Source organism: Scyliorhinus torazame, chromosome 22 (assembly GCF_047496885.1).
Source record: "Scyliorhinus torazame isolate Kashiwa2021f chromosome 22, sScyTor2.1, whole genome shotgun sequence".
NCBI lineage: Eukaryota > Metazoa > Chordata > Chondrichthyes > Carcharhiniformes > Scyliorhinidae > Scyliorhinus > Scyliorhinus torazame.
This window is the reverse complement of record NC_092728.1, coordinates 7,640,299-7,653,302: the sequence shown is the minus strand read 5'-3', so window position 1 is coordinate 7,653,302 and position 13,004 is coordinate 7,640,299. Positions and strand designations below refer to the sequence as shown.

Here is a 13,004-nt window from a genome sequence, read left to right as displayed (position 1 = left end):
CAGGCCACAACTCTGCAGTGGGGAGGGAGGGAGGAGAACGAGAGTTAGGGTCAGAGCCACAATTAACAAGGACAAAATCTCCCCCCTCTCTCCCCTCCCCCCCCACTCCCCCCCCCCCCCCCTGCCCTACGATGCTGACTTCAATAACCGAGGCATAGAGTACAACAGCAGGGAGGTTAAGATGGAGCTGCATAAAACCCTGGTTAGGCGTAGTTCTCGTCGCCACTCTATAGGAAGGATGTGATTGCGCTGGAGGGGGTGCAGAGGAGATTCACCAGGATGTTGCCGGGGCTCGAGCGGTTCAGCTGTGAAGAGAGGCTGGTTAGGCTGGGGTTGTTGTCCTTAGAGCACAGGAGGCTGAGGGGGGACCTGATTGAGGTGGACAAAATTATGAGAGACATGGATAGGGTGGACAGGGAGGAACATTTCCCCTTAGCGGAGGCTCAACAACCAGGGGGCGTGGATTTGAGGTAAGGGGCGGGAGATTCAGGGGGGGCTTGAGGACAAACACTTTCACCCAGAGGGTGCTGGGAGTCAGGACCTCGCTGCCTGAAAGGGTGGGAGAGGCGAGAACTCCAACAACAATTAACAAGTGTTTAGATGAGCTCTCGAAACGCCGGAGCGTATACTGCGACGGTCAAAGTGCTGGAAAATGGCATTAGAGTGGGATAGGTGTTTGATGGCCGGGGCACACAGGGTGGGCTGAACGGCCTCTTACTGTGCTCTAAAGATCTCCTGACATTGCCAGCCGCTGAGGGTGGCCTGCACGTGGGGAGCTCACACTGGGACAGTCAGCTCGAGGCACACACACGCAGCGAGGAAACGCACTCGATGCAGGACGGCTGACAATTGGTCACCTCAGCGGCCAAGAGGAATCTGGGGGTATGGCGAAGGCAGATCGCACTCGGCGAAGGGACTCGCTGTCCGAATGTAGAAACCGCGGCGGACAAACGCGGCTCAGCAAGTTCCCACAAGTAGCAATAAGTCAATAGTGCCCATGGCATCATTTACACCTGAGGGATAGAGGCTGGCAGGGCATGGGTTAATCATCTCGTACAGAAATACCGCACTTCCCACAGTGCGGCGCTCCCTCAGTACTGACCCTCTGACAGTGCAGCGCTCCCTCAGTACTGACCCTCTGACAGTGCAGCACTCCCTCAGTACTGACCCTCTGACAGTGCAGCACTCCCTCAGTACTGACCCTCTGACAGTGCGGCACTCCCTCAGTACTGACCCTCTGACAGTGCGGCACTCCCTCAGTACTGACCCTCTGACAGTGAGGCACTCCCTCAGTACTGACCCTCTGACAGTGCGGCACTCCCTCAGTACTGACCCTCTGACAGTGCGGCACTCCCTCAGTACTGACCTTCCAACAGTGCAGCACTCCCTCAGTACTGACCCTCTGACAGTGCAGCACTCCCTCAGTACTGACCCTCTGACAGTGCGGCACTCCCTCAGTACTGACCCTCTGACAGTGCGGCGCTCCCTCAGTACTGACCCTCTGACAGTGCCGCACTCCCTCAGTACTGACCCTCTGACAGTGCGGCACTCCCTCAGTACTGACCCTCTGACAGTGCAGCGCTCCCTCAGTACTGACCCTCTGACAGTGCGGCACTCCCTCAGTACTGACCCTCTGACAATGCGGCGCTCCTCAGTACTGACCCGCTGACAGTGCGGTGCTCCCTCAGTACTGACCCTCTGACAGTGCGGCACTCCCTCAGTACTGACCCTCTGACAGTGCGGCACTCCCTCAGTACTGACCCTCTGACAGTGCGGCGCTCCCTCAGCACTGACCCTCTGACAGTGCGGCACTCCCTCAGTACTGACCCTCTGACAGTGCGGCACTGCCTCAGCACTGACCCTCTGACAGTGCGGCACTCCCTCAGTACTGACCCTCTGACAGTGCGGCGCTCCCTCAGCACTGACCCTCTGACAGTGCGGCACTCCCTCAGCACTGACCCTCTGACAGTGCGGCACTCCCTCAGTACTGACCCTCTGACAGTGCGGCACTCCCTCAGTACTGACCCTCTGACAGTGCGGCACTCCCTCAGTACTGACCCTCTGACAGTGCGGCACTCCCTCAGTACTGACCCTCTGACAGTGCGGCACTCCCTCAGTACTGACCCTCTGACAGTGCGGCACTCCCTCAGTACTGACCCTCTGACAGTGCGGCACTCCCTCAGTACTGACCATCTGACAGTGCGGCACTCCCTCAGGACTGACCCTCTGACAGTGCGGCACTCCCTCAGCACTGACCCTCTGACAGTGCAGCTCTCCCTCAGTACTGACTCTCTGACAGTGCGGCACTCCCTCAGTACTGACCCTCTGAGAGTGCGGCCCTCCCTCAGTACTGACCCTCTGACAGTGCGGCACTCCCTCAGTACTGACCCTCTGAGAGTGCGGCCCTCCCTCAGTACTGACCCTCTGACAGTGCGGCACTCCCTCAGTACTGACCCTCTGACAGTGCGGCACTCCCTCAGTACTGACCCTCTGACAGTGCGCACTCCCTCAGTACTAACCCTCTGACAGTACGGCACTCCCTCAGTACTGACCATCTGACAGTGCAGCACTCCCTCAGTATTGACCCTCTGACAGTGCGGCGCTCCCTCAGTACTGACCCTCTGACTGTGCAGCACTCCCGCAGGACTGACCCTCTGACAGTGCGGCACTCCCTCAGTACTGACCCTCTGACAGTGCGGCACTCCCTCAGTACTGACCCTCTGACAGTGCGGCGCTCCCGCAGTACTGACCCTCTGACAGTGCGGCACTCCCTCAGTACTTACTCTCTGACAGTGCGGTGCTCCCTCGGTACTGACCCTGTGACAGTGCAGCACTCCCTCAGTATTAACTCTCTGACAGTGCAGCACTCCCTCAGTACTGACCCTCTGACAGTGCGGCACGCCCTCAGTACTGACCCTCTGACAGTGCGGCGCTTCCTCAGTACTGACCCTCTGACAGTGCGGCACTCCCTCAGTACTGACCCTCTGACAGTGCGGCGCTCCCTCAGTACTGACCCTCTGACAGTGCGGCACTCCCTCAGTACTGACCCTCTGACAGTGCGGCACTCCCTCAGTACTGACCCTCTGACAGTGCGGCACTCCCTCAGCACTGACCCTCTGACAGTGCGGCACTCCCTCAGTACTGACCCTCTGACAGTGCAGCACTCCCTCAGTACTGACCCTCTGACAGTGCGGCCATCCCTCAGTACTGACCCTCTGACAGTGCGGCACTCCCTCAGTACTGACCCTCTGACAGTGCGGCACTCCCTCAGAACTGACCTTCTGACAGTGCAGAACTCCCTCAGTACTGACCCTCTGACAGTGCAGCACTCCCTCAGTACTGACCCTCTGACAGTACGGCACTCCCTCAGTACTGACCCTCTGACAGTGTGGCGCTCCCTCAGTATTGACCCTCTGACAGTGCAGCACTCCCTCAGTACTGACCCTCTGACTGTGCAGCACTCCCTCAGGACTGACCCTCTGACAGTGCGGCACTCCCTCAGTACTTACTGTCTGACAGTGCGGTGCTCCCTCGGTACTGACCCTGTGACAGTGCAGCACTCCCGCAGTACTGACCCTCTGACAGTGCGGCACTCCCTCAGTACTTACTGTCTGACAGTGCGGTGCTCCCTCGGTACTGACCCTCTGACAGTGCAGCACTCCCTCAGTACTAACTCTCTGACAGTGCAGCACTCCCTCAGTACTGACCCTCTGACAGTGCGGCACGCCCTCAGTACTGACCCTCTGACAGTGCGGCGCTCCCTCAGTACTGACCCTCTGACAGTGCGGCGCTCCCTCAGTACTGACCCTCTGACAGTGCGGCACTCCCTCAGTACTGACCCTCTGACAGTGCGGCGCTCCCTCAGTACTGACCCTCTGACAGTGCGGCACTCCCTCAGTACTGACCCTCTGACAGTGCGGCACTCCCTCAGTACTGACCCTCTGACAGTGCGGCACTCCCTCAGTACTGACCCTCTGACAGTGCGGCACTCCCTCAGTACTGACCCTCTGACAGTGCGGCGCTCCCTCAGTACTGACCCTCTGATAGTGCGGCGCTCCCTCAGTACTAACCCTCTGACAGTGCGGCGCTCCCTCAGTACTGACCCTCTAAAGTGCAGCACTCCCTCAGCACTGACCCTCTGACAGTGCAGAACTCCCTCAGTACTGACCCTCTGACAGTGCAGCGCTCCCTCAGTACGGACCCTCTGACAGTGCAGCACTCCCACAGTACTGACCCTCTGACAGTGCGGCACTCCCTCAGTACTGACCCTCTGACAGTGCGGCACTCCCTCAGTACTGACCCTCTGACAGTGCGGCGCTCCCTCAGTACCGACCCCCTGACAGTGCGGCACTCCCTCAGTACTGACCCTCTGACAGTGCGGCGCTCCCTCAGTACTGACCCTCTGACAGTGCGGCACTCCCTCAGTACTGACCCTCTGACAGTGCGGCGCAGGCTCAGTACTGATCCTCTGACAGTGCAGCACTCCCTCAGTACTGACCCTCTAACAGTGCGGCACTCCCTCAGTACTAACTCTCTGACAGTGCGGCACTCCCTCGGTACTGACCCTGTGACAGTGCAGCACTCCCTCAGTACTAACCCTCTGACAGTGCGGCACTCCCTCAGTACTGACCCTCTGACAGTGCAGCGCTCCCTCAGTACTGACCCCCGACAGTGCAGCACTCCCTCAGTACGGACCATCTGACTGTGCAGCACTCCCTCAGTACTGACCATCTGACAGTGCAGCTCTCCCTCAGTACTGACCATCTGACAGTGCAGCACTCCCTCAGTACTGACCCTCTGACAGTCTGGCACTCGCTCAGTACTGAGCCTCTGACAGTGCAGCACTCCCTCAGTACTCACCCTCTGACAGTGCGGCACTCCCTCAGTACTGAGCCTCTGACAGTGCAGCGCTCCCTCAGTACTGACTCCCGACAGTGCAGCACTCCCTCAGTACTGACCCTCTGACAGTGCGGCACTCCCTCAGTACTAACTCTCTGACAGTGCGGTGCTCCCTCGGTACTGACCCTGTAATCGTGCAGCACTCCCTCAGTACTGACCCTCTGACAGTGCGGCACTCCCTCAGTGCTGACCCTCTGACAGTGCGGCACTGCCTCAGTACTGACCCTCTGACAGTGCGGCACTCCCTCAGTACTGACCCTCTGACAGTGCGCCGCTCCCTCAGTACTGACCCTCTGACAGTGCTGCACTCCCTCAGTACTGACACTCTGACAGTGCGGCACTCCCTCAGTACTGACCCTCTGACAGTGCGGAGCTCCCTCAGTACTGACCCTCTGACAGTGCGGCACTCCCTCAGCACTGACCCTCTGACAGTGCGGCACTCCCTCAGTACTGACCCTCTGACAGTGCGGAGCTCCCTCAGTGCTGACCCTCTGACAGTGCGGAGCTCCCTCAGTACTGACCCTCTGACAGTGCGGCACTCCCTCAGCACTGACCCTCCGACAGTGCAGCACTCCCTCAGTACTGACCCTCTGACAGTGCGGCACTCCCTCAGTACTGACCCTCTGACAGTGCGGCACTCCCTCAGTACTGACCCTCTGACAGTGCGGAGCTCCCTCAGTACTGACCCTCTGACAGTGCGGCACTCCCTCAGTACTGACCCTCTGACAGTGCGGCACTCCCTCAGTACTGACACTCTGACAGTGCAGCACTCCCTCAGTACTGACCCTCTGACAGTGCGGCACTCCCTCAGTACTGACCCTCTGACAGTGCGGCACTCCCTCAGTACTGACTCTCTGACAGTGCGGCACTCCCTCAGTACTGACCCTCTGACAGTGCGGAGCTCCCTCAGTACTGACCCTCTGACAGTGCGGAGCTCCCTCAGTACTGACCCTCTGACAGTGCGGAGCTCCCTCAGTACTGACCCTCTGACAGTGCGGCACTCCCTCAGCACTGACCCTCCGACAGTGCAGCACTCCCTCAGTACTGACCCTCTGACAGTGCGGCACTCCCTCAGTACTGACCCTCTGACAGTGCGGCACTCCCTCAGTACTGACCCTCTGACAGTGCAGCACTCCCTCAGTACTGACCCTCTGACAGTGCGGCACTCCCTCAGTACTGACCCTCTGACAGTGCAGCACTCCCTCAGTACTGACCTTCTGACAGTGCAGCGCTCCCTCAGTACTGACCCTCTGACAGTGCGGAGCTCCCTCAGTACTGACCCTCTGACAGTGCGGCACTCCCTCAGTACTGACCCTCTGACAGTGCGGCGCTCCCTCAGTACTGACCCTCTGACAGTGCGGAGCTCCCTCAGTACTGACCCTCTGACAGTGCGGCACTCCCTCAGTACTGACCCTCTGACAGTGCGGCACTCCCTCAGTACTGACTCTCTGACAGTGCGGCACTCCCTCAGTACTGACCCTCTGACAGTGCGGAGCTCCCTCAGTACTGACCCTCTGACAGTGCGGAGCTCCCTCAGTACTGACCCTCTGACAGTGCGGAGCTCCCTCAGTACTGACCCTCTGACAGTGCGGCACTCCCTCAGCACTGACCCTCCGACAGTGCAGCACTCCCTCAGTACTGACCCTCTGACAGTGCGGCACTCCCTCAGTACTGACCCTCTGACAGTGCGGCACTCCCTCAGTACTGACCCTCTGACAGTGCAGCACTCCCTCAGTACTGACCCTGACAGTGCGGCACTCCCTCAGTACTGACCCTCTGACAGTGCAGCACTCCCTCAGTACTGACCTTCTGACAGTGCAGCGCTCCCTCAGTACTGACCCTCTGACAGTGCGGAGCTCCCTCAGTACTGACCCTCTGACAGTGCGGCACTCCCTCAGTACTGACCCTCTGACAGTGCGGCGCTCCCTCAGTACTGACCCTCTGACAGTGCGGCGCTCCCTCTGATTTGAGATTGATGTTACCTCCAGCTGTTCGATGTCGGGTCTGTAACTCTCCTTGCAATGATCGATGAAAACAAAATCCAGTTTGTCAACGTCAAACTTCTTCCTGAGCTCCGGAATCAGCTCCGAAGCCAAACCCCTCAGAACCTCCACCTGAGGTGCAATTGACAATGTGATTTATTAGCGACTCTGTTTTGTGACGGGGGGAGGCAGATTTAGTTGCTGTTTCCTCTTCTAGCCTCATAGGGGCACGGGGGCCCCGCACCTTGACTCTGGTCCTGCTCTCTGCGCTCCGCTCAATCTCCGGAGACTATTTCAGAATGGCAACCGGTGACGAGTGGTGTCCCGCAGGGTTCAGTGTTGGGGCCACAGCTGTTCTCTTTATATATTAACGATCTAGATGTCGGAACTGGGGGCATTCTGGCTAAGTTTGTCGATGATACAAAGATAGGTGGTGGGGCAGGTAGTATGGAGGAGGTGGGGAGGCTGCAGAAAGATTTAGACAGTTTAGGAGAGTGGTCCAAGAAATGGCTGATGAAATTCAACGTGGGCAAGTGCGAGGTCTTGCACTTTGGAAAAAAGAATAGAGGCATGGACTATTTTCTAAACGGTGACAAAATTCATAATGCTGAAGTGCAAAGGGACTTGGGAGTCCTAGTCCAGGATTCTCTAAAGGTAAACTTGCAGGTTGAGTCCGTAATTAAGAAAGCAAATGCAATGTTGTCATTCATCTCAAGAGGCTTGGAATATAAAAGCAGGGATGTACTTCTGAAGCTTTATAAAGCACTAGTTAGGCCCCATTTAGAATACTGTGAGCAATTTTGGGCCCCACACCTCAGGAAGGACATACTGGCACTGGAGCGGGTCCAGCGGAGATTCACACGGATGATCCCAGGAATGGTAGGCCTAACATACGATGAACGTCTGAGGATCCTGGGATTATATTCATTGGAGTTTAGGAGGTTGAGGGGAGATCTAATAGAAACTTACAAGCTAATGAATGGCTTAGATAGGGTGGATGTAGGGAAGTTGTTTCCATTAGCAGGGCAGACTAGGACCCGGGGGCACAGCCTTAGAATAAAAGGGAGTCACTTTAGAACAGAGATAAGGAGAAATTTCTTCAGCCAGAGAGTGGTGGGTCTGTGGAATTCATTGCCACAGAGGGCGGTGGAGGCCGGGACGTTGAGTGTCTTTAAGACAGAAGTTGATAAATTCTTGATTTCTCGAGGAATTAAGGGCTATGGAGAGAGAGCGGGTAAATGGAGTTGAAATCAGTCATGATTGAATGGTGGAGTGGCCTCGATGGGCTGAATGGCCTTACTTCCGCTCCGATGTCTTATAGTCTTATGGACTATTCGACTGTGCAGGAATCACTCCTTCATCACACATCAGATTATTACATTGGCCCCTCCCGATCTCTATAACCCCCTCCAGTGTCCTGGAACCCTCCCTATCTCTGTTACCTCCTCCAGTCCCCTACAACCATCCCTATCTCTGTAACCTCCTCTAGCCCCTACAACCCTCCCTCTCTCTGTAACCTCCTCCAGCCCCGACACTCCTCCCTATCTCTGTAACCTCCTCGAGCCCCTACAACCCTCCCTATTTCTGTAACCTCCTCCAGACCCTACACCCCTCCCTATCCCTGTCACCTCCTCCAGCCCCTACACCCCTCCCTACCACTGTAACCCCCTCCAGCCCCTACAACCCTCACTATCTCTGTAACCTCCTCTAGCCCCTACACCCCTCCCTATCCCTGTCACCTCCTCCAGCCCCTACACCCCTCCCTATCTCTGTAACCTCCTCCAGCCCCTACACCCCTCCCTATCTCTGTCACCTCCTCCAGCCCTTACCCCCCTCCCTATCTCTGTAACCTCCTCCAGTAACCTACATCCTCCCTATCTCTGTAACCTCCTCCAGCCCCTACAACCCTCCCCAGCTCTGTAACCTCCTCCAGTTCCTACAACCCTCCCTATCTCTGTAATCTCCTCCAGTCCCTACAACCCTCCCTATCTCTGTAACCTCCTCCAGTCCCCTACACCCCTCCCTATCTCTGTCACCTCCTCCAGCCCTTACACCCCTCCCTATCTCTGTAACCTCCTCCAGCACCTACACCCCTCCCTATCTCTGTGACCTCCTCCAGCCCCTACACCCCTCCCTATCTCTGTGACCTCCTCCAGCCCCTACACCCCTCCCTATCTCTGTAACCTCCTCCAGCCCCTACACCCCTCCCTATCTCTGTAACCTCCTCCAGCCCCTACAACCCTCCCTATCTCTGTCACCTCCTCCAGCCCCTAGAACCCTCCCTATCTCTGTAACCTCCTCTAGCCCCTACACCCCTCCCTATTTCTGTCACCTCCTCCAGCCCCTACACCCCTCCCGATCTCTGTAACCTCCTCCAGCACCTACACCCCTCCCTATCTCTGTCACCTCCTCCAGCCCTTACACCCCTCCCTATCTTTGTAACCTCCTCCAGCACCTACACCCCTCCCTATCTCTGTAACCTCCTCCAGCCCCTACACCCTCCCTATCTCTGTAACCTCCTCCAGTACCTACACCCCTCCCTATCTCTGTCACCTCCTCCAGCCCTTACACCCCTCCCTATCTCAGTAACCTCCTCCAGTAACCTACATCCTCCCTATCTCAGTAACCTCCTCCAGTAACCTCCATCCTCCCTATCTCTGTAACCTCCTCCAGCCCCTACAACCCTCCCAAGCTCTGTAACCTCCTCCAGTTCCTACAACCCTCCCTATCTCTGTAATCTCCTCCAGTCCCTACAACCCTCCCTATCGCTGTAACCTCCTCCAGTCCCCTACACCCCTCCCTATCTCTGTCACCTCCTCCAGCCCTTACGCCCCTCCCTATCTCTGTAACCTCCTCCAGAACCTACACCCCTCCCTATCTCTGTCACCTCCTCCAGCCCCTACACCCCTCCCTATCTCTGTGACCTCCAGCCCCTACACCCCTCCCTATCTCTGTAACCTCCTCCAGCCCCTACAACCCTCCCTATCTCTGTCACCTCCTCCAGCCCCTAGAACCCTCCCTATCTCTGTAACCTCCTCTAGCCCCTACACCCCTCCCTATCTCTGTCACCTCCTCCAGCCCCTACACCCCTCCCGATCTCTGTAACCTCCTCCAGCCCCTACACCCCTCCCTATCTCTGTCACCTCCTCCAGCCCTTACACCCCTCCCTATCTCTGTCACCTCCTCCAGCCCCTACACCCCTCCCTATCTCTGTAACCTCCTCCAGCAGCTACACCCCTCCCTATCTCTGTCACCTCCTCCAGCCCTTACACCCCTCCCTATCTCAGTAACCTCCCCCAGTAACCTACATCCTCCCTATCTCTGTAACCTCCTCCAGCCCCTACAACCCTCCCTAGCTCTGTAACCCCCTCCAGTCCCCTACACCCCTCCCTATCTCTGTAACCTCCTCCAGCCCCTACACTCCTCCCTATCTCTATAACCCCTCCAGTGTCCTAGAAGCCTCCCTATCTCTGTAACCTCCTCCAGCCAATACAACCCTCCCTAGCTCTGTAACCTCCTCCAGTTCCTACAACCCTCCCTATCTCTGTAACCTCCTCCAGCCCCTACAACCCTCCCTATCTCTGTAACTTCCTCCAGCCCCTACACCCCTCCCTATCTCTGTAACCTCCTCAAGCCCCTACACCCCTCCCTATCTCTGTAACCTCCTCTTGGCCCTACACCCCTCCCTATCTCTGTAACCTCCTCCAGCCCCTACACCCCTCCCTATCTCTGTAACCTCCTCTAGGCCCTACACCCCTCCCAATCTCTGTCACCTCCTCCAGCCCCTACACCCCTCCCTATCTCTGTAACCTCCTCCAGCCCCTACACCCCTCCCTATCTCTGTCACCTCCTCCAGCCCTTACCCCCCTCCCTATCTCAGTAACCTCCTCCAGTAACCTACATCCTCCCTATCTCTGTGACCTCCTCCAGCCCCTACACCCCTCCCTATCTCTGTAACCTCCTCCTGCCCCTACACCCCTCCCTATCTCTGTAACCTCCTCCAGCCCCTACAACCCTCCCTATCTCTGTCACCTCCTCCAGCCACTAGAACCCTCCCTATCTCTGTAACCTCCTCTAGCCCTTACACCCCTCCCTATCTCTGTCACCTCCTCCAGCCCCTACACCCCTCCCTATCTCTGTAACCTCCTCCAGCACCTACACCCCTCCCTATCTCTGTCACCTCCTCCAGCCGTTACACCCCTCCCTATCTCTGTCACCTCCTCCAGCCCCTACACCCCTCCCTATCTCTGTAACCTCCTCCAGCACCTACACCCCTCCCTATCTCTGTCACCTCCTCCAGCCCTTACACCCCTCCCTATCTCAGTAACCTCCTCCAGTAACCTACATCCTCCCTATCTCTGTAACCTCCTCCAGCCCCTACAACCCTCCCAAGCTCTGTAACCTCCTCCAGTTCCTACAACCCTCCCTATCTCTGTAATCTCCTCCAGTCCCTACATCCCTCCCTATCTCTGTAACCTCCTCCAGCCCCTACACCCCTCCCTATCTTTGTAACCTACTCCAGCACCTACACCCCTCCCTATCTCTGTCACCTCCTCCAGCCCTTACACCCCTCCCTATCTCTGTCACCTCCTCCAGCCCTTACACCCCTCCCTATCTCTGTAACCTCCTCCAGAACCTACACCCCTCCCTATCTCTGTCACCTCCTCCAGCCCCTACACCCCTCCCTATCTCTGTGACCTCCAGCCCCGACACCCCTCCCTATCTCTGTAACCTCCTACAGCCCCTACACCCCTCCCTATCTCTGTAACCTCCTCCAGCCCCTACAACCCTCCCTATCTCTGTCACCTCCTCCAGCCCCTAGAACCCTCCCTATCTCTGTAACCTCCTCTAGGCCCTACACCCCTCCCTATCTCTGTCACCTCCTCCAGCCCCTACACCCCTCCCTATCTCTGTCACCTCCTCCAGCCCATACACCCCTCCCTATCTCTGTAACCTCCTCCAGCCCCTACACCCTCTCTATCTCTGTAACCTCCTCCAGCACCTACACCCCTCTCTATCTCTGTAACCTCCTCCAGCACCTACACCCCTCCCTATCTCTGTCACCTCCTCCAGCACCTACACCCCTCCCTATCTCTGTAACCTCCTCCAGCCCCTACACCCTCCCTATCTCTGTAACCTCCTCCAGCCCCTACAACCCTCCCAAGCTCTGTAACCTCCTCCAGTTCCTACAACCCTCCCTATCTCTGTAATCTCCTCCAGTCCCTACAACCCTCCCTATCTCTGTAACCTCCTCCAGCCCCTACACCCCTCCCTATCTCTGTAACCTACTCCAGCACCTACACCCCTCCCTATCTCTGTCACCTCCTCCAGCCCTTACACCCCTCCCTATCTCTGTCACCTCCTCCAGCCCTTACACCCCTCCCTATCTCTGTAACCTCCTCCAGAACCTACACCCCTCCCTATCTCTGTCACCTCCTCCAGCCCCTACACCCCTCCCTATCTCTGTGACCTCCAGCCCCGACACCCCTCCCTATCTCTGTAACCTCCTACAGCCCCTACACCCCTCCCTATCTCTGTAACCTCCTCCAGCCCCTACAACCCTCCCTATCTCTGTCACCTCCTCCAGCCCCTAGAACCCTCCCTATCTCTGTAACCTCCTCTAGCCCCAACACCCCTCCCTATCTCTGTCACCTCCTCCAGCCCCTACACCCCTCCCTATCTCTGTCACCTCCTCCAGCCCATACACCCCTCCCTATCTCTGTAACCTCCTCCAGCCCCTACACCCTCTCTATCTCTGTAACCTCCTCCAGCACCTACACCCCTCTCTATCTCTGTAACCTCCTCCAGCACCTACACCCCTCCCTATCTCTGTCACCTCCTCCAGCACCTACACCCCTCCCTATCTCTGTAACCTCCTCCAGCCCCTACACCCTCCCTATCTCTGTAAGCTCCTCCAGCCCCTACACCCCTCCCTATCTCTGTAACCTCCTCCAGCCCCTACACCCCTCCCTATCTCTGTAACCTCCTCCAGCCCCTACAACCCTCCCTATCTCTGTAACCTCCTCCAGCCCCTACACCCCTCCCTATCTCTGTAACCTCCTCCAGCCCCTACAACCCCTCCCTATCTCTGTAACCTACTCCAGCTCCCTACACCTCCTCCCT

General features: G+C 57.5%; 1 protein-coding gene across 1 annotated transcript in view; it reads right to left on the bottom strand.

Annotated features, from left to right (window-relative positions):
- Nucleotides 1-13,004, bottom strand: part of LOC140398893 (catechol O-methyltransferase A-like) — a 250,091-nt gene that overhangs the window by 253 nt on the left and 236,834 nt on the right. The window contains exons 4-5 of the mRNA XM_072487849.1: nt 6,882-7,013; nt 1-12 (exon numbers count right to left, since the gene is read on the bottom strand). The exon at nt 1-12 is cut by the window's left edge and continues 253 nt beyond it. Coding sequence (XP_072343950.1) covers nt 1-12; nt 6,882-7,013 — 144 coding nt within the window. The remainder of the gene's footprint in view (nt 13-6,881; nt 7,014-13,004) is intronic.